This window comes from Molothrus aeneus, chromosome 7 (genome assembly GCF_037042795.1).
Source record: "Molothrus aeneus isolate 106 chromosome 7, BPBGC_Maene_1.0, whole genome shotgun sequence".
Taxonomy (NCBI): domain Eukaryota; kingdom Metazoa; phylum Chordata; class Aves; order Passeriformes; family Icteridae; genus Molothrus; species Molothrus aeneus.
Window position 1 is genome coordinate 16,217,848 of NC_089652.1, and position 26,616 is coordinate 16,244,463.

At 35.5% G+C, this 26,616-nt stretch overlaps 2 protein-coding genes across 4 annotated transcripts in view; both read right to left on the reverse strand.

Moving 5' to 3' along the window:
* Window positions 1-1,254: 1,254 nt before the first annotated feature.
* On the reverse strand, window positions 1,255-8,817 carry PJVK (pejvakin). Its single transcript, XM_066553875.1, has 6 exons — window positions 8,607-8,817; window positions 6,351-6,546; window positions 4,921-5,062; window positions 4,082-4,199; window positions 3,020-3,124; window positions 1,255-1,709 (listed from the first exon to the last, which is right to left on the reverse strand). Exons 1-6 carry the CDS (start codon window positions 8,815-8,817, stop codon window positions 1,408-1,410), a joined length of 1,074 nt encoding a protein of 357 aa, XP_066409972.1. The 3' UTR covers window positions 1,255-1,407.
* A 7,004-nt stretch (window positions 8,818-15,821) lies between these two features.
* OSBPL6 (oxysterol binding protein like 6) overlaps window positions 15,822-26,616 on the reverse strand; it is a 97,179-nt gene continuing 86,384 nt past the window's right edge. For all 3 annotated transcript variants that reach the window (XM_066553917.1, XM_066553916.1, XM_066553915.1), the window contains one exon: window positions 15,822-26,418. In XM_066553917.1, the coding sequence (XP_066410014.1) occupies window positions 26,310-26,418 (109 nt within the window). In that variant the 3' untranslated portion in view covers window positions 15,822-26,309. The remainder of the gene's footprint in view (window positions 26,419-26,616) is intronic.

Consider the following 26,616-nt stretch of genomic DNA (forward strand, 5'->3'; position numbering starts at 1 on the left):
GCAGCAATTAACTATAAAAGGCCTTAAAATGGGCCAACTCTGTTTATGGAATGTTAAGATAAAAACAAAAATGTTTTTAAAACGAAATAACCTCTTTGATGTAATATTAGCAAGAAGAATTTGGTGTTGAAGAAAAAGCAGTATTTTAAGTGAGTGTTTAAACTTTGACTTAGTAAAACGATGATGTTAGCCAGTTTATTTAGCAGCACCAAGTTAAAAATCTACACTATCGTAATTTAATTGAATGAGGTTGAAGATGATGGAATATGCTGTTTATAAACATAAGTAATTAATTCTTTGGGCATCATTCTGGTTTTCCTCACTGGAAAAATGCTAAGAAGTAGGAATAGTTAATAGGCAGTACTTGTATCTGTTAACTGTTGTGCTTGTGCAGAACACATCATACCACTTGTGAAACATGCTTCACTCTTCTCACATGAAAAGCAATGGCTGTATTCATTTCAACATGTAATAATCAGATGTACACAGTGAAAGTGGCAGCACAAGTGAAAAAAGTTTCCATACCTAGGTTATCCTTGAAGTAATTTTAAAAGGTAGAAAAAGGTTTTTTGCTCTGCCAGTGTAAAACAGTGTGGTGAGAGGTTTAACAGCACCCTGCCCCACAGTCCAATCCTAGCCCTGGACACAGCTCTGTGGTGTTCCAGTCCTCAACAGACTCAGTTTTCCTTGGATGCACCTGTTAAAGACATTCACCCCTGAAGTCTTGTTGGAGTGAGCAGTTCCATTATTTTCGTAAGCTTCCAAAACATTTTCTGCTAAGCAGTTTTTTTTTTTCTGAGCACATAAAAGAAAGTCAAGAGCAGCTGTGACATAGAATCCAACTGCAGCAGGTAAACTGGCTGGTACCTTCTCATAATTAAACAAACTTGATATTCGGCAACAGCACCCTAATATGAAGCTCCCATCCATAGTTCCAGTTGTTCCCTTTTGTAACTGAAACATTAGACTGAGCTAAGTTTTAGCATGTTTTTTAATCTGATACTTCAATTAAACATTCATGAGAACACTAAATTATTAACAAATATTCTCATTTAACCATCATATGCCAGTGTAGAGAAAGGCAACATTTTGGGGTTTAACAACAAGTTTATGTAAACAACTTTAAGTTCTAGCATATATTCTGACATTATGAAAATGCTATTTATGTTTTTCATTATCATGATAATGAGAAGGTTCTAGGAAAAACAGCAATGTCAGGAAATTCATGTGCATTTTAAAGTAGAGGTCGTTGACTGCGAAGCACAGAATTTGAAGAAAACAGCATAATAAAATGTTTTGCACTTTCACTGTTTTGCATGTCACAATTGGAGACATATTTACTAACTCTGAAAAGTTTGTGGCACAGTTATGCCCATGTCTGTGATAACAGGCACTTACCCAGATCAGTTACTTCATTCTCTTATGCCAGAGGTCAAAACAGGGCACGGCGTGCAGTCGTACATACTTCTGTCCATTAAAAGAACACTCCAGGCATCCATAGACTGTCTCCCTTTTTGAACTTCCCATTCCACAGAGGACACAGGGGCCTTTGGGGATGTTGTTATTAAGTAAATTAATTCGGATGTGAGAACCGTCTCTGAGATAGCTTGTAGAGAGATCAGTCATGCTTGCAGCTTTTTCATAATAATCTGTAAAAAGGTCCTCCAAGTAAGGATCAGAGTTAGCAACGATTTCCACTACTCCTTTATCTGAAAAAGAACACACAAGGAAAAGAAGCAGTATTTTGTTATAATATTATGATTTGTTGTTTAAAAAATATCAGTTTAATTATAGAAATAACAACTGATGCACAAAACTGTTCTAAGCATGCCATATAGATTGCTTCCCATCAAAAACCCTGTGTGATGAAAATTTTTCTTCAACTTCACTTAAGATACTGAAAAAAGCTAGAATGTTTTGTATTTGACTTATGTAATTATATTTTTAGAAATATACCTAAAGGGTAGGCATGCAGCAGGCTTCTGAGAAATTGGTGCAAAGTCAAACCACAGTGTACTTCCTTGTTTCTATTTTTGCATTTCTAGTTGTATGTTCTAAACATTGTAAATTCACTTTTATTTCCTATTATTTACAAAAAAATCCCACTACTACTTAATATGTTTAGAAAACTCAGAGGACTCCTTGTTAACCTCCTAGCAGATTTCTGAGGATCCAGATGTGCCAGGTAGGAACCTTTCCTTCTCTCTTCAGGGACTTACTAGATTGAGTGAAGAACATTTAGGCAGCTACAGCTCCTGAGATGTATCATACCCACTGAAGATTTATTCCCCTTGTGTGGACTGCAGCAGCACTGAAGGCTTGGTCCATAAAAGTCCTTTGATCAAGAATGGACTACAGTGGAGGAGGAACACCTAATCACAGCATTTTTGGGACATGTTTACTGCTCAGTATTTATTGTCACACTCAGATCTGCAGATTTCCAAAATACTTGGACTAAGGAGTGTTAAAAGTTTAAGATCTTAGTCTAAAGCTGCATATAGGGATCTGCATTTTTGTTGGATGCTATGTTCATATTAGAATGAAAAAAGAGGACTATGATGGTATCCTGTCATGGGAACATAGTGCCTAAGGAGTACATTCAATTATTACAGTTAATATTGTTTGATATTGAAAATTACAGCTTTTTGCCTTCAACTATTACTATAATTATAACTTGTATAATATGAGCTGTAAATGGCAAACACATGAAATAGGCTCAATGTTATGCTAGCTGTGTAATTACTCACTACCAGTTTACCAACAGCCATACGTTTTAAGATCTTTAGAGTTTAATGAACAGATTTGTTATTTCTGAGAGACAGGTTCCCAAATGTAAATTTTAATAACTCTATAATCATTTCAATACACAGAAATAGAATTTCAATTAATTTCAATAGAAATTGAGAGGTTCATTTTGCATCAAAAGTTTTTTCTTTAAACATTCATCTCAGACAGAAATTAAAGAAACAAAGGTACACTTTTAAATAAGACATTTGTGTATAAATATCAAAAGTCATACTTCGATGAAACAGATTATTCTTTAATCTCCTGAATTTGGTCAGTGAAGATGATCCAGATTTCTCTCTTTCAAATCCTCCTTTTGCAATTGGAGTCACACAGAGTTCTGCAAAAATGAAAAGTTTTTATAAGGACTAAATATAAAAGCCATAATTGCACAACAATTTAATATGCTTTCTAATCAGTAAAGTTAACAGTGATTAAATTTAGCTTTGCTAATGTTTTTAATGGCTAGTATAACTTTTTAAAACAAGTCTGCACACAGTAACAGCTCACAGAATCAAGTAACACAGATTTGATGGGAATTTTTAACTGTTGGTGGCTTTCAATTAAAATCCTCAGAGCCTGTTTTGGTTCATACAGAAATTATGGTCATGTTAAGGGGTCAGGACAGTCAGTGGCATAACAATGGAAGCCCTGGTTCTGAAGGACAAACATTTCTGTAGTTTTACTTGAAAGTAGAAATGAAACATTGTAAGCAAGGCTGTGAGTTCTGTACTTACCGCTTCCAGTACTGAATTCCATCCATAACTTGAAAGAAATACTTTAAGGTAAAATCTATGCTATGCAAATTTTTTATTTGTTTCCAATTGCTGCAATTAATTCCATAATTAATTAATTATGTGCAAATGATGTATCAGACTGAAATTAAAGCCCCAACAGAAAAAGTTATTAGTTTAGATGTTCTGTACACTTTTTTCTTCACTTGTATCTTTGTACTTGCCTATTTTATGCAAAACTTATCAGATAGTCTCAGAAACCTGTTCCTCACCAGCTAGAAATATAACTAAGTGGGGCTTTTTGTTCCATGCAACCACAGAATTTAAAAAATACCAAGTCTAACTTTTAAGAAATGTTCCCACTGCAGACTATTTTCTAGCACCTGCTTTGTTTTCTTTGCAAGCACCATTTCTGTCAGAATGTCAGAATACTTATGTGCATAAAATTAAAACATCCCATTGTATGGGATTAGGGCTTCTGTATATCAAGAGCAATAAAACAGATTTTAAAACTTAGATCATTATAAGTAATAGCAGTAATGACAGTGATTCACATCACTTACCAAAATTACCATCCAAATGAATGTAGAGTTCAAATACACTAAAAGCAATAGTTGTATGTGCAGGAAAAACAATGGCTTTGTCCCGCCCTTTATAATTCTGATCTTCAATTATGTGAAACTATAATTTAGAGAAGGATCGAAAGAAAAAACCATTACAAATTGAAATTAATAAATAAACAAAACACTAATCTTAACTCCATATATTGAGAATTATAATGCCAGCGGGAAACTTTGAAATTGAAGATCAAATTTCACAAATGAAGAATTTTCTATTAACTACTTAGCATTTTAATAAATTTTGATACAGAGAGAGTAATTTGCATCACTTAGTGAAAATTATGTGAATGATTTATTAGTACTAGAAAGAGTGAAGTTAGAAGACTTGTAAGTTTAATTATTGAAACACATCAAGGGGGAAGGGGGAGGAAGAGCATAAGAGAGGGAATAAGATGCCAACCCTTCAAATAATAACCTGAAATTCCAATGCACTACAGAAGATGACCGTAATAATGAAATAATAATGAAAAAAAGGTTATACATTTATTAGAAAGTCAAATTAAGAAGTAGTAAATTCCACTTTTTTGCTGAGGCTTTACCCCAGGCAATGGCTCATTGTCTAGCCATCTTTTCATGCATTTCCCATCCCTCTGTCATATAAGTACTGCTAACAAAAGACCAACTTTTAAACCACTTTACATTAGTACAATAATATTGATTTACTTTAGATTTTTTACGAGCTTACATTATAAAAACACAATTAAATCAAACCATAAAATTTATAATAATGAGCTTTTTATGCTTGATCATTTGAGTTACAGAACTTTGTCAAACATATTTACCCTCATTGTCTCTCCACGCATTCCAGTATGGACAGTTAATGAGCACTGCCTGGTAGTTCGAATACTTTCCATGACCACACACAAAATTTCCATCCTACTTTTTCTTGATTGATGGACTAGACAATGATCAAAGTTTATTTTTCTAAAATCAAGAGGGAGGCAGGAAGGAAATTCAGACATAATTAGCAGTTTACAAAGCAGCTAAGTAACTTTAAATCAGTAAATAAATCACCACAATGTCTGTTTCATAGCAGTAAAACAACTGACCAAGGAGATCTCTGGAAACTTAATATTGGGTTTCACTGTTTGGGAACAGAACGAAGAAATTCAAGGAAAGCCAGTATTCTACAGATATTAGAGAGGATATCTGGGACACCCTGGAAAATTCAAAGCCTTTCCATCTCACTCTGGTTTTAGTGCCATTAACTGAAAAAAAAACTATATCACTTATAAAGAGTACTGAACAATCATGAAACAAGTGACTGTAGAAGAATTTCTACAAAGAGTGGCAGTTAGTTCTATGGCACTGAATCTTTTTTTCAGGAGACTAGGTCCTCTTCCCTCACCCCCATTTATTAATGATAACATTTGGAGGTTACAAATAAACTAGGAAAATAGGGAAGGAGAAGTTACAGATACAAAATGCCATGCACTTCTTGGTAAATACCAACAAGGTAACAAAATATATTTGCAAATGCCAAATGTTGCATCATGCATAGTAAATGATTTACTGGGATGCACTGCTGGGATTCACTGGGATGCCATTGTTACCAAGGGACAATCTTTGAAATATAAAAAAAAATAATTACCCCTAGAATTAGTCACATCATATTTCTACACATTTGACATCTGTGCTAGCACCACAGGAACAAGAAGTTCATTTTCAATCTCCACGACTCAACAAGAATGTTGATAGAAGAGACTTGATTTAAAGAAAAGTCACAGAAGGTTATGAAAATTTAAGTAGATAAACTTATTTTGCTTTTTGCAGGAAAGGCTGTGTAATAGCTTCATAAAACCTCAAAGTACCTACAATGGCAATAACACATTTGGCTCTCTAGTTCATCAAAGGCAAAGAAATCCTATTTCTGGAACCTGAAGTTAGGTAATGTCATTCAAAGTAGGCTTCAAATTTTCAATACTATGGTATAACACGATAGGAGTTTTAATGGACTCTTCCTTTCTGAATTTGCTTTTTTTGTGTTTTCCTGAGACATGCACTGTAATTCAAAGAATTCAGAAAAATTTTACAGCCTGTATTATACAGGTCATGTGTCTAATCCCAGTGATCCAACCTGATACCCTTGAAAATATCAGATGGCGATTGCTATTGATTGACTAAAAATAACCAAAACCTAAAAACTTCAGACTTGCAGCCTAATTGTATGAAATAGAATTATGGAAACAGAAATTAAAACACAGAATACAACCTTGTAGTAAGTTCTCTCAGTAATGTCGGTACTTCGACTTCGTGTTTGGTCACTATGCCAAATGAAGCTTTAAAGGCAATGGAATCTGATCCAGCAACATCAAAACCAACATCATTCATTATCTGATTTCCTCTTCTGCCATTAAGTGAAACATCTGATTTGTCTTCATAGTTGAGCAACTGGTAAGACGAGACACCTGAGTAAAAGAAGATAACCTTGTGTGATGATGAACAGTCTGAACACAGTATTTCCACATAGCCAGAATAAACGGTACCAATCTTACCATGCTTAATCATTTTGATCTGAAATTCAGAGCTACATTGAGCACTTGTTTATTGATGTTACTTCTGATGATTGATGGAAAGAGTACATGGGAGTCCTGGGTTTGAATAGAGCTATTTTCAAATTTCTGTGTTCATCATTATTCTCCTCGAGTACTTCCACCTGTAACTAGGATGCTGATATGTATAAACCAGACATGTGGTGTGTTTTGGCTTTAATGACAAAGGCTCTGAAACCCAAAATGACTCAGTGGAGGCCACACAGAATATTAAAACTAGGAATAAAATGAAAGCCACTGTATAAAAAGTATTAGGGAATTCTGAATTCTGTCTAGATGCTACACAAAGACCCTAATTTTTCTTCATTTTTGCAGTACATGAATGAGACATGGGTCTGCCCAGTAACATTAACTCTGCCCAGGGACTACATCAGTTTGTTTTGAAGGAAAACAACAACTTAATTCTGACTCATTTTGCTTTCAATTATTGTACAACCAAAAGGTAGGTACCAAAACACCGCTACAAAAATGTCTTTATAATATCAAATACATTTCCTTTACACTAACAGAAAAAATACTAGAACACATTGGTTACCAAATTAAAATGAACACAGGGATTAGATTTCCAAATACATCTAAGAATCTGTGTTTTACTCCTTTTTTTTTGTTTTTAATTCTTTGAAGATATTAGGATAAGCTGACATTGTGTAGTCACCTACTATGAATCTTGTTTGTTTTTATTTTTAACCAAAAAGAATATTAATATATTCCTTTAAATATATTTTAATATATTTAATATTAATATATTTTTTCATTATTCTTAAAGGATTGGAAATGCTTGTCTTTCTCACATAAAAAAAAATTCAATTACAAATCTCCTTGCTTATGTTAAAGGACTTTCTTAATGCTTTCTGCACACGACATTTAACCTTTACAGAAAAGACTAGTAAGGATTTGTGAGAATTTTTAATGAGATTTTGCAACCTTTTTCCCGGACTTTTTAACGAGATTTTTGATTTTTTTTTTTTCATTCAGGATAAACCAGCTGACTTCTCCTGAATGTAAGACATGGGATTAAAATTTTTCTTATCATGCTTGTGTCCTGAAATCCCCTCTTGTAGGATCAAGTGGTATTTCCCATGCTTATATTAGTTTGTCTTAGTAGAATTTTTAACTGATGCATTTGTTGCGCGAGTAATATCATCAATAATTTTGCCAAAATTGACATTTTAAAAAAAATAAAGCAATGAAACTGTTTTGAGAGAACCTGTAGACATGAATTACACACTTTTCAAAGGAATGTACAGGAAGATACAGGCCATATAGTTCAATTTTGCAATTCATAATTCTATTAGAATCTCCTCAAAATTTACACTATGGCATAGAAAAAGGAATTTAAAAAACAGTTAAGCTCTTTAAGTACACCACAAAGATTGCAAACATGGAAAAAGTCTTATGAAAATCCAATTACACCAGTCAGATGTAATAGTTGTTTTCAAATGCTTCTGCCTGTAGAGAGCTCAGTTCAGCACCAGGGACTGCCAGCATGGAAGAGCTGTGGAACTGATTCTTACACACTTAAAAGTGAGTATACAGACAAAGGGGTAAATTTCCAAACAAATTTTATGTAGCAATTAATCAACATACATCAGTACATCTGTCAGGAATTGGAGGTTTGTGGAAAAAAAAGGCTTAACTGAGTTTGTTTAATACTAGTTCAGAAAATATCAAGGCTTTTTAATACAAATTACTTTCATTTTTTTTACTCTTTTCCTATAAAGTCCTTTTTTTCCCTTTTCTCTTACCATTTTGATTTATATTTTTTTTCTTAAATATTTATTACATGACTAAGCTAGAAATATGTTATTACCCATTTACTAAGGAAACTTCATCCTACCTGCACAGTTTAGACTATGTTCACTATGTCTACTAGAAAACATGCATTTTTCCACTTTGAAAAAAGATAAAAATCTTACCTGCAGAAATTTCTTTCTCCCCTTGAAGAATGTCTTTTAGTGTGAAAGGTGTTGAAGCAAATTTAGACTTTTTTGAAAGCAAACATTTTCTTTTTTTAATCACAAGGCTCAGAGGTTGGTATCTGTCAGCTTCACTGAGGCTGGGCACGGGAACTAATCTTCCTCCATCACCAACCTGTTTAACGAAGTTTTTGGTTGCAGCAGCAAACATATTATGACATTAGTAATGATAAAAATAGAAAACTCTGTATCAAGTGTAGCTTCCAGACATCGAGCCCATGTTCAATTCTTCTTATATTGTTCTTGCAAGCAAATTACCATGCTTTGGGAAAAAAAAAATCTGTCAAACTGCTTTTTTTTAGACTGAGTCATATCTCACTTTTAAAGAATCAACAGCATCTTAGCTACTGAACTTCTATGGTGTACTGCTTGAGACTTCTCTCAGAGACCTTCAGTTAAGCTCTCTCATTCTGCATGATGAATAATGAATTAACAGTGTAAATTGAGAGGGAAATGGTGCCCTTTTCTTGGAAGTTCATTGCCACTCTTTAAAAGACAAAATTTACTGTCATAGAAACAGAAAACCATAACCCTCAGCTTCCCACTAGGAGTTACTGGTGTACTGCTGTTTGTTGGGTCCTGGCTGCAGCTGAATTCTGGTGTTTTAGCAACACCAACAAAGGAGCCCTGGCGTGCTTTGGGAGGGCACTGGAATTACAGCTGGCTGAGCACTGGCAGCTCTGTGAGATGGTGTTGCCTTTCACAGCACTGGCATAACCTGCCTGGGAGAGCTCAGCTGGGGCTGAATGCTGTGCTGGCCTGAAGTGTAAGATCAGAGCAGGCTGGGGGCAGGGGGAAACACCAGTAATAATATAATATAATAATTTGTTATTAATCTCCTATGGACTTAGCTGTCTGTGACCCCAGGGCTAGGCTTGAGCTGCATGCGTTTAGCTCAGATTACTGAAAACATCATTCAAATGTGAGAATTATGTAAAATAATAAAATTGCAGAAAGAAGTGACAGTATTGATAGAGGAATGAGGAGCGACTCAAGAATCCAAGATATAAAGCCCCAGTGTAAAAAGACAGAAAATTGTAGAGAAGAAAGACAGACAGTAGAGAGCACTGTGGAGGATCTCTGAGAGAGGCAGAAGGAGCTGACCCACCTTCATGAAAACAATTACTTGATTTTCTAGTGAGATTGGTGAACACAGAACTGGCTAAACCTTGTAGGTCTTCTTCCCTTTGCAGTTACAGTATGTAAAGCATCAGGCTTGTAAAGTTACACTTCAGTAGGAATATTGTCCCTGGTTGCTGGGTAACAATTGTTTCACTGGGCTTTTTTTCTGAAGTAAGGTTTTTATGTGAAAGTATCTTAAGGACTGTTTTTATAATATGAACACTTATTTAACAACTCATCATGTTTCAATACTTCCATAATATTTTTAAAGGTTCAGAGTATCAGAAAATCCAACAAAATGGCAAAAAGAGGAGGGCATTACTTCAGCTAAGATGAAAGGAAAGGCTGCTGGATCGTTCTACTTACTCTAGAGGGTGCTGAAAAATCAAGTCAGGTTATATATAGACTTTGAATTGAAAGCATGGGAAAGGCTGCAATTAATTCTGGCTGTAATTCATACTACACTATCTGAAAAACCCTGTACATATTTACTCAATCAAAACACATTAACAGAACTGAAAAGCTTTCAAAGGGAAGAAATATCTAAGGGAACTCTAAAATGAAAAATGCCTGTTGATCCTTGGTTTAGATTAATCCTGTATATACATATATATATATATGTGTTTTACAGGATACTATTTCTCTACAAATTGTTAAGACCAGCTGGCACTGTTTATTCAACATGCATTTGTATTTTTCTTACTCAGTATGTGGTAATAGATCATACTCAGTGTGATCTAGCTCTAATTTTGACAATGAATAGTTTCATTTGATATGTTTATGTGCTGTTCCTGTTACTCTAACACCCTATAATCCATCATAAATGCTTCAGCAGATGTTTGTGCTGTCCTCATGCCACAGATCAGAGAACAGGAGTCTGAGTACAGGAGCATTGCCATGATCTGAAAATGTTCACTAATTTTGCACATCCAAGTGAAGAAACAAGGTATTTCCCTGCTCCTCCAGCACGAGACACTTTTGTACTTGGCACACTAGTGTACTTTATGAACTTCCAGCATTTCTGCAGCTCTGGTGCGCTCTTATTTTGGGCAACCAATTAACTAAAAACATTTAATTTCCAAGTGCACAAGTTAGGCCCGAGTCACCACTGGAATAAAAAAATCTTGCCTTGTCTCGCCAAATTGTGCAGATGAAAATCCTTGCTCACATTTGCTCCCTAGGGAAGATCTGGGCTGAAATGTTCCATTCCCCCCAGCACAGAGCCACACAAGGGCACTGACAAGGCTCCCCTCTGCACAGCCCTCCACAGAAGAGCAAGGGGACTTTCCTAGCCTGATTACCTTCCCCTGAAGGGAAGAGCAAGAGAGGTTATTTCCTACACAAGATCAGCTGTGTTTTTCAGAGGGGGTGTTAGCCATGAAGTAGTAACATAGCAAGTATTAGCTATATGGAGTGGAGAATATTTTATGCCTAAATACTGTATTTCTTTCCTTGGAGATTTTTTAAGAGTAAAACCTAGAGGACAATCCTGCTCTCTTGCATGGTGTTGGAAGATGCAGAAGGTTTTGTATAGTTAAAAGATAATTACATAATGATTTTTGGTTTAATATTAGATAGTTATCCTACATTATCCCTTGCAGGAATGTCTGTCACCTGTAATTATAGTGTCTAAAGAGGGATTTATAATGTGATCTAAGGAAGTGCAAACTAGACATTTGTCCAAGGAACTGCAAATGTGGAATTATTTCATTATTTTCAATTCAGACATCTTAAACTATTTGTAATCCACTTTAACTGATCTGACTTTAATTTATTTCTTGTCACAGTCAACCATATCATAAGATTAGCATGATTAAGCAGTCAATTGAAGGGAGAAAAGAAATCTTAAGTGTTAACTGACTGGATAAACTTAGTTGATGTTTCACTTGAAAGGATTAAACCCACAATCTACACCAAATTATGCTGGTAATTTGTTTAATATCTTCTTTGTGCCATCAGTTGCCAGATCTCCTGGCAACTGAACAGGAGTGTATCATGTACACTTCAAATGCATTTGAACTGCAGTACGTTTACCTGCTAATCTCTGCAGAAGAACAAGTGCAAGAATTTAACATATAAAAAACAGCAAAAGAAAATGTTACTGAAAAAATTACTCACAAAATTCCATAACTTTCCAGCATATGGCATGAGTATTTCCCTAGAAACACAGGATCTGAGCAATACAGACACTGTTATATTTCAGGAGGTAACAAACATAACATTTTATGGGGTAAAATATGGTTCTAATTACATACACACTTTTTGGGTTTTTCCAACAACTTGAGTGGGTTTAACAGCACTTGATTTCTTTTTTGGTTGTTTTTTTGGTTTGTTTTTTTTTTTTTTTTTTTTGAAGTGGCATTGTCTAGAAATTCTCATGTATGAGCAAAACCAGCCAGTCTAATACCATGGCTTACATAACTTCAGAGCTCCTGGAGTACAAATTCTGGTGATTGTTTTATATGCTCTTCCACAGACTCACCTTTCAGGTTCCAGACCTTTGTTCACGGACATACAGATTACTTAATCGATGTTTCATGTGTCCATCTTTAGAGTGCATGAAATATCCCAGCTTTTTCTTCTTTGTAATTGCCCCAGTATGAACGGCAATATTTTCAAAGGAGAGATGGATGTGTTAACTGTGAAGCTTTTACTAAAAAGGAATGCAAAGTAGTCCTCCAGGGACAGATATGCTGAGGAAGTATGCTTGTATTTACACTTACCACCTGTGAGAAGAAGGCACATCTTTCAGCTCTCAGCCTGGCAACTGACAGCATCTTTTTGCTCATTAAGAAGATATTAAACAAATTACCAGCATAATATGGTGCAAATTTTGGGTTTAATCTTTTCAATACCAGCTCAGTTTATCCAGTCAGTTAACACTTAAGATTTCTTTTCTCTCTTCATCTTCCAGCTTTCAATTGTTACGTAAACATTACTGTATGCAACAAAGCTGCTTTCATCATGTAGCATTATTAGCTTGTGAAGAAAAATCTGGAAAAAAAACCAAGCCAGTGTGATCTAAAGTTAACTGTTTAATACTTCCTTTCCTTTGAAGGGTGCTGCCCAAATGGCTAAATCTTTTTTAAGCAGCATCTGTCAGTGGGTGAGAGGACAGCTTTGTGGACTTGCCAATTCACCTGTATGAGGATGTAGAACTGTAGATGCTGCTGTGCCACTATATCTGAAGAAAAGTTACAAAACAAAGGATTTGTCTGCTATGTTATAACTCACATTGTCCATGCTAAGCTGTCTGATGGGTGCTGGTACAGTTACATCTATATAAAACTTCCCTCAGCCATAGACATCTTGTTCCTTGCTGCTTCTCCTTATGTTTCAAACTAAGCATCAGGACTGCTTTTATTTTTGGCATTGACACCAGCTGTTCCGTGATACTGGGCAATTAACCTCTATGAAACCTACTGCATGTGGCTGTGCTAATGTGTCACTTCTCAGGGAAGGATACTGCAAGAGCTGATTATTACTATTACAAAGCACTCTCAGATCTTTGGATACAGAGTATTTATAAACAGACAAAATTAAATCAGTGTTTGTAGGGCATGCGAGAATTCAGCATCCTCTTTCATAATCACCTCTATGTTTATTCAGCCGGTTCCTTTTCATGCTTTCAAGAAAAGAATATATCTTCATCTAGTTTCCTAATTCATTTTTTCCACACGCCTGTAGGCATAGATTAATAAATTAGAGCATAAACTAAACATTTTAACAGACAGGTGACATAAAAAATTCTTGTCACCAAACAAGAAAAGTAGCCTGATACTGTTATTCTAGGTCAGCTGATTTAAGTGAAGGCAGCTCTTGAACTAGAACTGAAGAATGGATGTGCTTTTCTGCCCTTGAATTGCTTTGACTGCTAGAAGTAATGCAAGGCCCTCAGAAATAACTTACTTAAAGAAGAACTTAAAAGACAATTAACACCTTAAATTTTATCAGTTGAAAGAAATAACCCAACATACTTACCAGAATTTACAGTCCACCTACAGTCCAACAAGTAACCTTTTGAGAATGTTTAATTATAATTTTTTCCTCCACTGACTTGTCAAAAAACCTGCTCAAGAAGCCTAGGGTGGTTGTGAAATTTGAGCTAGTAATTAGTTTCTTTTCTTTATCAAAGGAAATGTAGCCAGACTCTCGTCAGTGAGAAAAGCAACTAAATATTTGGTTTTGCTTTGGAACTTATACTTGTAAATACACATATAATCTAATGTAGTCTCATCACAGGCACAAAGCGTCTTCACAACAGATTCGTGTCTGTAACATGAATTTATGCATACCATTTTTTTCTTATTTTTTTTAATATACTACTATTAATATGCACTTGGGATTTAGATATGGAATATACAACCTAACCTGTCTCTTTATCTACTCTAAGTTAAACCTTAGACATAGCTCTCAGAAAAAAAAAATTACAGTCCAAATAGAAGACATTTTATTTGCTGCCCTTGAGTAAAATTAGACTCATTACTCAATCAAAATAGAGTCCCTTCTCAGCTAGCACCTGGTACTGTGGGTTTGAATGATATCTTAGTTTAGTTTCTTTTAACCTGACTTAGTAATAATTACTTACCTGAAAAATAATTTTCCATATTGAAGTGCAGTGTTTTTTTAACATTCAGACCAACTTAAATATTTAGTAAGATCATGAGCACTTGAAGAACCACGCAGACTGATATGTTGCTGTGCAAAAATGCAATGTATCATCATATCAGAACAGATTTTTGTACCAGCAGTGGAACTTGGAACAGCTTTCTGTGGGCAACTCCTTTAGCTGAGTCAGGATGAAATCCTGTCAATAGCTTCCCACACTGTCTCACTTCACCACACCACAGCGCCTACATGTTTGTGGCTATGAAGAAGCATCACCTGTCTCCTGCTTCGATTAAATCTAAACATGTAATTTGCTTTCATACCTGAAGTTATAGTTTTGATGCTAAATTAGGTGTCAGGTTGCTTGTGCTGCCTCTCAGGCCTCTGGTGCTCTATTCCCAAAGGTTTGCTCTGTTGATTTTTTTACCATTTAAGTAATGACATAAAACCTTTCACACTTCACTCATGCACAGTAATTCTGCAGAGTCACAGCCATCCAAACATTCAGAGCTGAAGGACAGATCCCTACTGGACAAAGGTGAAAGCAGAGCTGAGTTTCCCTTGTGGAATGGTTTAACAGGGAAAAAGCTCCTAGCAGGCCCTTCCCACAGAGCACGGGTTTGGACAAGATGTGTACTTTGACACGAGACAGAAAGCGCTGCCATTCATGAAAAAAGCCTTTTCCCTTCCTTTGCAATTGCTTCCATTCAGGCAGCATTCCAGACTGTTTGAACACTTGTTCTTTCTACAATGCCAAGAAATAACAAAAACCTTAATTTCTCCTCCCAACCAAATTCTTATTTTTCATTATGCTTTCATTTTGAGGGCTGAACAGCTGACAAGAACACATAATGGAAAAACCTCAAAATCCCACATAGTGTTATTTTTCCAAGAGGCCAGACAGGGTGGGTGTCAAGTAATTTTTTTTTTCTTTCATTTCCACTTTTTTCAGATCTATTAGAGAACATCAGAACAATTTTTTCTACACCCTCTCTCAAAACTTGAGAAGCATACTGCAAGCTCTCTTTAACCACAAAGAAAAAACTGAAGTGAAAAAAAAAGAAGAAAAAGGCTCTTATCAGCTGCAATATGAAGATATAACTAGGAAATGCCAAAAAGAAAATTACATTCTTAGAGACTGCATTTGGTAGTTCCTGACAGATGTAAAGAAACTGCACAGAGAATCACATGGAAAAAAATTTTATAAAAATATTCCTGCAGTGAAAAAAGGCTAGAAAGGAAAAGCCACCATTTCAGTGCTTTTGCTACCACTATCAACCACCTCTTCTTAATATATATTTTACAGATTGATTTTGAATTTTATGATTAATAATCAATTGATCTAACTAGTTACAAATACTTTATTCAAGAACCATTGCCTCAAGTGTTTCTTATATTAATAAATCAGAACACAGATGACAGCAGTTTAAACAGTGTACATTGAGATTTATTAGAACAAGCACTAATAGCAGCAGTGTACAGAGTGATGGAGACAATGTACTGTATGCACTGAACAATAGTAATTATACAATTGCACTTCTTCAGAGATCTATTAGAAAATGCTTTTCAGTAAACAGTTTCCCAAATCTAGCATTGTTTGGATTTGCCTCTGAGGAAAAAAAAAATACAAAAAATATGCTTTATTTTTTTTTTTTTGGTAAGGCATTAGCAACATTCATTGGCAGGCTACACAAGTCATTTGTACATGCATTATCCAATTACATTGCAACAGGTAAAAAGAGCGTCATGTTTCCTCAAAAATTAGAATTGCGTGTATGTTTTGGACACAATATCCTGGGAAATCTGACTTAGCCTGAAGGAAACAGATGACTTCTTTTGTTACATTTTAGAGCACAACAAAAACTATAGCGTAGCCAAATTCACTTTTTATTTCCTACCAGAAGCTGTAGGACCTCCTTCAGTTGGAGTTGGTATTATGGGTATCGTGTATACCACATACATCACTGGAATAAAGTCTTTGTTATTGTTTCTTGTTTACTCTTCCCCCCACTACCACCTCCCTGAATGATGTGGCCAAAGGATGCTCAGCTGTAATCAATATTAACTACTGAATGAGCCTGGGTTTTATTGCATGAGAGGTAGTCAGTGTGAGGCCCCATCTGCCCTCTGGATTACTACAACAGTACGTTCAAAACCAACTGATGAGTGCAAGGACACAGAATAAGTGTTGCAGCTGCATTACATGGAAACTTAAAACTGTTTTATTACTGCTCTTTTCTGGGCTAGGTTTAATCTCAGAAGTAGCCAGAGAACTCAAAATACCAAAAGAAAGCAATTCTATGTACGTGCTGAAGCCTAGACGGAGAGAGGTACTTTCTCACATTCATCCTTCTCTGGGCTAAGATTAAGAGCGTGCTCTTTGTCTGCCACCCCCTGCTCCACAAATCAGAAAGATTAGACTCCTTTTTTTCACTGGCATACTGTACTAGCAACTCCCAGCTCTGGGCTGGCACCATCCTGGGGAAAGCATAGGGAAACAGGAACAGGGATTGCAAATATTCTTACAATTAAGCTTGCCAGAATGAGACATAATATGATGAATTGTTATTGTTTTAATGTACTGTTCTTTATTCCAAATGTCATATCTAATTGAGCTTTGCAGAGACATTAAGTTAACTTGTTTTTAAAAACTACAAGCTCCAGAATAAGATTCCAAAATGCAAGAGGAAAGTCAAATATATTGCTTGGAGTGGCAAGCAGTCAAACCAACTGTATTTCACACATTTTATCTTCCACAACATGGCACACATGTTCAAAATTAAGCTTAAGGGCAACTAGTTGAATCCCTAGGCTTGACTGCACATTAGGCCTACAGCTGAAATAGAATTGGGCAGCTAGATCATCCACTCACCTGGATGCTCACTGGGTTCAAGGGGAACGGAGTACCAACAGCAGCTCAGCCTCTGCATGGGTCCTCATTTGGTTAAGCACGTAGGAATTAGAAATCAAGTGCTACAAAACCTGGGCTAACCAGGTAAGCCAGTACATTGTTTTCTTAGGAATGTCAGTGTAGAGTGTTTTTATTTGAACTTAAGCATCTTCATCTTTTAAACTGTTGTGAATGAGAACTGTTTGCAGTGTTAATGCTAAGTACACATCGATGCCTGTCAGAGTCCAAGCAGATGGAGCAGGGAAAAAATCTGATGTGCATTGCTGATTAACTCCTGCAGTGAAATAAAAGTCTATGGATTTAGAATACACAAATTATATCCTTTCTGTATTGCTCCTCAGCTCCTGATGTTTACAAATCATAAGCAATAAAATTGCTTTTACAGGCATAATCGGCTCACATTGGGAATCAGAATTAATAAGATGTAAAGAATCATCATGAAGACTTCTCCAATGTGTAAACAGTCAAGAACAGATGAATACATTTGCAGGAAATCAATCAAGAACAATTAACAATCTTTTTTTAATGTTAAATTACTGAATGTACTAGAAAGGACCAAAATTATGCTTTTAAAAATTGCTATACTATAAGTAGGTTATATAATTTTCACTACAAATATCTGCAAATTAGTTTTCTATTACTTAGAGTTATTTAAATTATGGTACTGATTTTTCTTTTTCCAGTATCCTATTCTTTGTCATCTCATTATGGAAGTCCACAGCAAACTTTTGAGTATAAAATTGGGAGTGCTGCATGTGAGATTTAGTGCTGCAGTAGTCCAAAACCAATACATTCTGCTACATTTGGGTAGATAGGTACATAAATGCTTCTCACTGCCCTTCTTTCCCTTAAGTAAATTTCTTCTCAACAGAAAAAAATTTATCTGGTGCATCTAAGAACTCAGACCCTTTCTCACTACAGTCTGTTACTTCCCTTTAAAACAGACACTATCTACCCACTACTCCAAAGTAGCACTGGCTCTGTATACTTCTAAAAAGCAACTTTTGCCTTTAAATAATCTTAAAAACCACAAAGCAAGTTTCTGCTTGCCTTTGTACCTGACACAATAGCATATTCACAGTAGAAAGACTCTGAGGATCTCCTTTTACAGGTAAGCTACCCAAAGATGTGCACAAGGAATCAACAGATATGGTATGTTTTGCTTGGTTTTTTTTCAGAATGACCACATAGATACTGGCAATCAGCAAAGAATGTTCTTTCAGCTCTTTAGGTTCTGACATTTTGGCCTGCTAAAGAATTTGCACAGGGTAACCTATCACCTGAAAGGTTTTTAAAAGCAAAGCTTAGTAAGGCAGTACTGAGCTTAATAATAACTAATCTAAACCTTACCCTTCTAATGCCATTCTCAGAATATGAGCAAGGTAAAAATACTAACATTACAACATTTCATACATGTGCACATGGGATCTAATCACACCAGAAAAGTGTGACATTATTCCCAATTTATATTAGCTTTGTGCAAAAGTGACAGAAAATACAGAATTCTTTGCTGTTGAAATACTGAGAAATTATAAATCACCAGTTAATTATATGAAGAAAAGTAGATGGAGACCCAGGGAAGAGTCTTGCTACTGGTTGCAACAAATAAAATATACAAACAGAACTATCACAGTAGTACAGAACTATTATAATAATCTTTCTTGATACCACAGTAGTTTCATTTTATGATGGCTTTTCAGATGCTAAATAAAGTATACAGACCATCTAGCAGTAACAGATAAAGAACAGGTAGTTTGCTATGCAATTCTGGGGAAGAAAAATATTTCAGACATCAAATGCTGGCAGCCTGACTTCTTACTTATTTTACAGTAAATGACATAGACACAAATCCATATACAAAGAAGAATCCCACTGGAAAAGCCCACTGATATATATTTTTGGCCTGAGAGTGAAATTTTAGTGGTCCATCCTTAGAAGCGGACATTTAGCATGACATGAACACCAACCTTCATGTCTGCAAATTTCAAACACGGTTTACTTTGTAAAAATCAAACTCCACTGGATTAATTCTTAGTGTGGAAAAAATGTTTGAAAGTAAGTAGTCTAGAAATTATTAAAAAGGAACAAGAGCAGTATTTTTGCTAATTAGAGATAAAGCTTACTAAGGTAGAAGTTTGCATGTTTGCCTGCATACCAAAATTCACTCATTGGCATTTATTTTTCTGCTCAGTCAGGTCTTCTGTGAGACTCAGCAGAAAAGAAAATTTATTGTGATCTCAGTTTGTATCTCAACTACTAAAGAATACAAGTAGCACTTATTTTAAAAACTAAATAGACTTGTTTTCTAACCTCAAATTGGAATGACAATTTTCAATGTCAACTTCAAAATAGGGGATAAAGTAATTTTAGTATATTTATTGTGATCCAATCACAAAATATTTTATAAAATATTAAGCAAACACAAGGATAATAAAAGATATAATCTGTATTTCTTCCACATAGTTAAAGAAGCTATCCTGAATTTTCCTTTCCCTGGAAAATACTGAGGATTAATCTTGTATTTGCTATGTTAATGTTCCTATAATATTCCTTGATCAAGTGACCTTAACAAAGAAAGAGAGAGTGTTCAGCACAGGACTACTAAACAAGAAATCTGAGTTTGCAGTCCTGACTCAAGCACTGATTATTCTTGGTGGACATGACAAAGCAACCCTTGGGACACAAGCACAATCCTAAAAAGAGATGCAATTTCAGAACAAGAGGTTTCATGTGTAGCTACACTGACTGGCACCAGAAGCAAGCAGCTCAGTGAAGAACAGTTCTACTTGAATATTTGCCTTTTTTTTTTTTTTTTTGTGTTCTGCTCTTGTAGAGAAGAATATCATTTTGATTCTCAGAGAATTTACCCATTGCTGAGTTTCTGAAGGAATTTCCTCACCTCTTCCCATTTTGCATGCCTAATGTTCCGGGCCAGCAACATTATACACTAGAGTAAGATATGCTCTTTATGCTCTTTCACTAATGCAGACCACTAAAAGTAGCAGTCAATATGAAAATACATTTTAGTGTTTCACAGGAGACATCTGAGTCATCGCTCAGTCATTGCTCAGGAGTACCAATAAGTAGCTTTACCATACTTCAATGAGTTATTCACAGGTCAGCAAGAACATATTACACACTGCTGATTATATATTCAGACTATGTAACTCTCTTTCTTGTCCAAGTTACCAAGACATCTTCAGCCAAATGCTGGCTACAGTAATTTTTTATTTATGAAAGGAATAAAAACTTCCCTTCACCTTCAGCATTAATTCTGAGCAAATGTCTCTAATCTTCCCTTTTTTCATGCTGTCATGGATCAGTGGAAAGAAAAATAGTATTAAGATAACCAGCCTAAAACAAATTCAGCAGCTCTGCTGACAGTTTAATTCCTACAAGTTAGAAAACTTTCTCCTTTGTTACATCTCACACTGAGAGAGCTCCTGTGACAAGTTTCACCATTCTGCATTGCTGTCTCTCCCTTGCCTTTCTTTTCCGAGGTTTGACAAAGATTGCAAGGAAAGTTAATTTTTTTTTTTTTTAATTAGAGATGGTGAGTTTGTAGTACCACAAAATTTGACAAAATAGGAGGCTGGTATATAAAACACAAGTACATCAATATTACTTTTTAAACTTGCAAGACCTGTATAAAAATCCTTTTATAAAGATACTTTTCAGTTTAATGAAAGAAATATATCATTTCTACTAAAGCAAATAAATAAAGGTTTTACATACCCTAGTTTAAAAGTAAATAATGTGTTTGCTTTTGTAAGTAGATTCCTTACAATATATAATACAAAAATAAGATAAATTGCTGTAAATGTGCAATTTCTCTGACCTTACTCAGATTTGCAGCATTCTCCTGGGTGTCAGTCACTGTTGTAATGGAGCTTTTGGAGATACTCTCACCAGGAATAATTATACCTTTATTAACACAGTCTAGATTCTTCCATTAAAAAAAAAAAGAGAGGAAAATGAAAAAAAAAACCCTATGCCTTCTTCACAAAAATACTGACTGATATTCAAATTAGCATAAAAGTAACCAGGAATGCTGAAGTAGAAAATTATACTACTTTTTATACTAAATATACCTTGAAAATATCAATACGTGCACTGAAGTGTAAATTTACGTTTTACACAGTTTTGATGACTGTTACTTAATGACAGACAGAAAGAAAGAACAAGGAAGTGTTTTCCAGCCCTAGCAGCTGCCAAGGTAAGTGCTTATGACATAGCAAATTTTCTGAGCTTTCTCATGGGTCTGTGCATTACACAAGGTTACCAGTGAGGCCATTCCAGTGTTTCTGATACACTTTTGTCAATATTAATCTTATTCCCCCAGGTGGGCAAAACTCTCTAGCTTAACCCCTCCTAACATTTTAGCATATGAGTACAAATACACTTTCAGATGGATTTAATCTGAAAACCTCTCCTTCGCTTTAATTATGCAGCTCCATTATTACTAATGGCATCTAAAAATGTTCATTCCTCAGATTACAACTGCTGCCAACATGTGTAAAATAGCTATTGTTTATTGTTGCACCAGAAAATGTCTAAAATCCAGTAAAACAAGGAGAGCACACAAACATTCCCCTTACTAGTGAGAGCAAGTTTTGCAATACAGAGAATGGATACATTCAGCCCTCCTGGTTATTGTGCAATTGCAAGTGAACCTCTCCTCCAGGGCAATCCTAAAAATTCTGATTTTTTGAGGAGAAGCTCAGTGTAAGACTGCAATTGTGCTGGGCTCCACTGGTGAGAGGTGAGAAAATCCCATTCCCTCATGGGGAACAGAGGACATGGCCCAGATGCAAGGTGCTCACAGTTGCCCATGGGGAGGACCAGAGCTGCCTCCTAGTTTGCCTTAAGGTTTGTGTAGTTTGCTGCCATAAAGCACTGACAGTGCTCAGTAGGGAATTAAGGATAATATCTTTAAACACTGTGCCATGTTTACATACTGCAGTACTTGACAAATGCCTGGCATGTGCTACTCACATAAACCCCACAGGTGCCATACAGGCTTATTCAGAGTCAGAAGTTCAAAAGGAGAAAAAAAAAGGGTAACATTGTTTGTATGATGAAAATGCTATTATAATGGAAATTGCAGTTTTAAAGCCAAATACAAAAAAAGTTTATTTCATGCAACTTACATCTGTCCAAAACTGGGTGCCTAGATGACTTTTTAATCACAGTGATACTTCATGAAAATCAACTCAAATCATCTTTTCCTGTGAGATAAAAATTTCTAATATGCCAAAATTCTGCCATCTTGGTAATACTTGAAAAAATGAATGAAGCTATTTAAATCTTTGTAAGACTTTGCATTTGATGAAAATAGCTACTATTACCTTATCATATCCAAAGTATCAGAACAAGGAAGAAATTAAGGTACACTTTTAAAATATTAATAGAAAGTACAGATCATTATTGTGAAACTAAAGCATAAGTATTGTGTATTTTTATACAGAAATAAGTGTTTTGAGAAAACACAGGAGAAAAGCATATGTCTTTGAAGCGAAAGAACTTCTTGAATTGCATTAAAAGTTTTATGTGTCAATGATATATACTAATTTTCAACATTTAGCAAGCATATAGCAATTAAATCTACTGAGTTGGATAGTGTTTTTCATGCCTTCCAAAAGGAAATACTGCCTGGATGGAGTGAGTGGGGCTGAAAACTGCTTGAATCCCAGGCTGGAAGGGCACTCAGTGATCAATGGTTTCTGCCCTGCTGGCAGCCAGCAGTGAGGACAGCCCTGCAGGGGTCAGTTCTGTGGCCATGACAATCAACATCTCACCAGTGACCTGGACAAGGACATGGTGACACATGATAACTGTTCACAGATGACATCAAAGTAGGAGGATGAGATGGCATGCCAGATGGCAAAGCTTCAGCTAGAAGGACACTGCTCAACTTGAGGACTGGGCCAGGAAACACTTCACAAGGTTCAGTAGAAATGAAAAGTTCTGCTCCTGGAGCAGAAAAATCCCACATGCCGGGAAGAGATGTCTGAGCAGCAGCCCTGCCAAAAACCAGACAGCATTTACACAAAATGCCAGGCTGCAGAACAGCCAGTGGTGCACTCTCCTTGCAGCATGGGATACTCAATTCTGCACTACACGGGCAGGGGATGGGGAAAACTCACCATGCCCTCTCACTCAATGCTGTAAAATGTCACAGGTTGACTAAAAATTATAATTTGGATAGAAGCCCTCATACCTATCCACCTTAGAACAAAATATTCCATGATGTCTGCCAATGTTAGAGGAAAAATGCAATAACAGATTTTACACAGAATACAGAGAATTCTGCACTATGAGAAACTGCTCCATGGTACATCTGCTTGAACTTTTTCATTTCTGATATAGACTGCAAATACTTCGTGTTGCAGTATCTTTTCTATCTTTTCGTATTTTGTGTCTTTTCTACTTACTAAGCAACTAATTTAACATCCACTTGGCTTAGAAAGTGCCTTCAATAGAAATATTTAGCATTTCACAGATGTTCTAGAATTTAGAAATGTTAGCATTATTTTTCTTTCAATGAATGTCAAATGAACAATTGTAAAAAACAATTCAATGATAGCATTTTAATGTCCACCAAGTTTCAGTTTGCATTGCAAATAATGGCATTCACAGAGCACTGCCAGAATGCTTGTAAAACTCAAGACCTTCTTTCTGTATTTAAATTAAAGATTTGAGGACATGCAGTTCTGTCCTCAGATGTGCTTGCAGTCATACACAAATAATACTTCCTCATATCACGGTGAACTGCACACAAGGACTGGAGCAAAGGATGGGCAAATGTTTAATAGAGTTGGCTTTAAAGAAAACTACATAGAATAATTAATTGCTATTTTACACACAATGTGCCAATTTGATTCCTAATGTAATATTGTTAAAGCAAGCAGGATGACCTTAACTAAATATTATTTAAAAAACCAACTTTTGATATATTTTCATTTTCTTATAATAACAATTGCAGAACTAAAGAATAAATCAGACTAGGTTCAACTAGGAAAGAGAAAGATAACATTCTTTGAATAACTTAAAATTTTCTTTGGAAGAAATCCCATTAATCTACATAGGGATTTTTATACCAAATTTTTATAAAAAATTCACGTGCAGTCTCAATTCATAAAAAGTCTACTTAATATTTTCTGTAGGTTTTCATAGTTCTTTCTGATAACAGAAATGTGTGAAGAAATTGGAACTGATTAACAGCTAGTTGCCCTGCTAGTTACTTTGCTATACCAACAACAGGGAGGTCTAAATTTATCTTAAATCACCAAAGTAATCTCAGTTGTATGGGGACCTGACTCGGAAAAAGGAAGAAGCAGGCTGAGAGCTGGGGGTGTGTGGTAATGCACTGACAACTGTTCAAGCAGCTCTGCTGGCAGATCAAATACCTATCTAGTAATTTTATTTTTGGTCTCAGGACTGGAATCTCAAATAGAAAAATCATATGTTATGTATGTGCAGAAAGGAATACAGAGTCTGTGCATGAAATCTAACCCATCACCAGTGGTGGGATGTGTAACACATGCACAAATGGAAGACTAGATCATACCATATGGAATGTAGCTCTTATCTAACAAATTACTGTTTGTTTCTTTTATTAAGATCTTCCCTCCTATTGTTTAATGTTTCAGAGATTTTCAAATAGAAAGTGCCAAGTCTTCTCCCACTTATATTAACTGAGGCTTAGCAACACATAAGAGACTTTTTAAAATCAAAAAAATATAGAACCATTTTATGAAAAAATGTAAAGTATATTTTGCACAAGAGCTGTTTTGGCAACACAAGTAGAAGTTGTTAGCTATAACACATGGGAGCCTCTGCCATACTCTCCAACATAATTTTAGATAAGCAAAGTGGATGGGGAAAAAACAGAGCCAAGAAAATAAACACAGTGTGTGGCAGAAAACAGTTGCATTTACAGTACTATCCAGCTTCTGGAGAGAAGCCAGAGACCTTCACATTAAATCCTTCTGTGCTTTTAACACTGTTGCAAAGCTTCAGGGATTTCTAATTGTATAAACAGTTAGGGGAAAATGAGATTCACTGAGAGATCTATGTCCAGGAAGTACTAAATGTGATGACTGCATCTCAGCATCAGTCCTTTAGAATATGAACTTTCTGACTAGCAACTCATATGCATTTACCAAAACTGAAATTCAACCAGCTAGCAGTTTCTTTTCAGTCTGATTATACAGTCAGCATCCCAAAGCTAAAGCATGTGCACTAGGTCTCATACCTCTGAAATGCAGTTGGATGTTTGCTTATCTTTTGATTTCAAATAAAGCAGGTCTTCCAGTATTTATAGTGTGATAAAATTCTAGAGCTTTAAAAATCTGCCCTTCACACAAGCCTAAGCATAGATATTTTAAAATTACTTAATGTACATCTTCATATTTTGTTAAGGCATGAACAATGGCATATGAATGGGAACAGCTTCCAGAAAAGCATCTTTTTGACAAAGGCCAGTCCAAGCATATCACACCAAAGGACTAACCTGAAGCCAGAAATGACAGTGTTGTGACCCAAGAGTTTTTAACAAAAATAGTTGAAACAAAATGGAACTTTTTTCTATTTTTTCTTTTTTTTTTTTTTTTTTACTTTAAATTGTATTACTCTTAATGTCTGTTTAAAGCACCGGTTGCAGTTTTGCGCTTACCACCTCTTCCGAGTGACTTTGGACACTTCATCTGCTTCTTTATTTCTGAATTTTCAGCGTATGAAACTTCAAAAGGTTTCTGTTTCCTTTTTTTTCTTTTTTTTTATTTTTTAGTTTTGATGGCTGCTGCAAAATTAGAAAGATCCAGAAGTGGTCAGGGGCCTGGTCTAATGCACTTCCAAAAGTCCATTATAAAGATGAATATAAATGCATATGATATGGTTTTTCCGTAGACCCACAAACCACGCTTAGCTATAAGAAACATATTGTGCATAGTTATTTTTTTTCTTCAGAGTGATATGTTTACTAGGTCTACATTCTCAGTTCACCAGAGTACAGGAATGTCTACTTTACTAAAGCCAGGATCCTTTCGCAGTTCCCAGTAGGTTTCATTGGTAACCCAGGCTTCTCTTTGATTAGCGTCAATTACTTTTCTGTAGAAAGGGGAAAAAAAGAGATAAAGAGACAAAAAATATTGTTCTTATGAAATATAAAATCAAATTCCACACTTCTCTGACCTAACCCAATATTAAATCAAATTTCATATTTCTAAAGGAGACAACAGTCAGAAATTTAAAAACAAAAATCAACCTTTACCTATATCAAAAGCGGAAGACAGAGAAGACATCTGA

Bases quoted from the DNA above. Each gene is read 5' to 3' on its own strand.
- PJVK (XM_066553875.1), bottom strand. From the start codon at position 8,817: ATGTTTGCTGCTGCAACCAAAAACTTCGTTAAACAGGTTGGTGATGGA. The intron at 6,547-8,606 runs GTAAGATTTTTA...TCTTTTACTCAG, and splicing joins GGAGAAAGAAATTTCTGCAG to GTGTCTCGTCTTACCAGTTG. The intron at 1,710-3,019 runs GTATGACTTTTG...GTTCTTTTTCAG, and splicing joins GAATAATCTGTTTCATCGAA to ATAAAGGAGTAGTGGAAATC.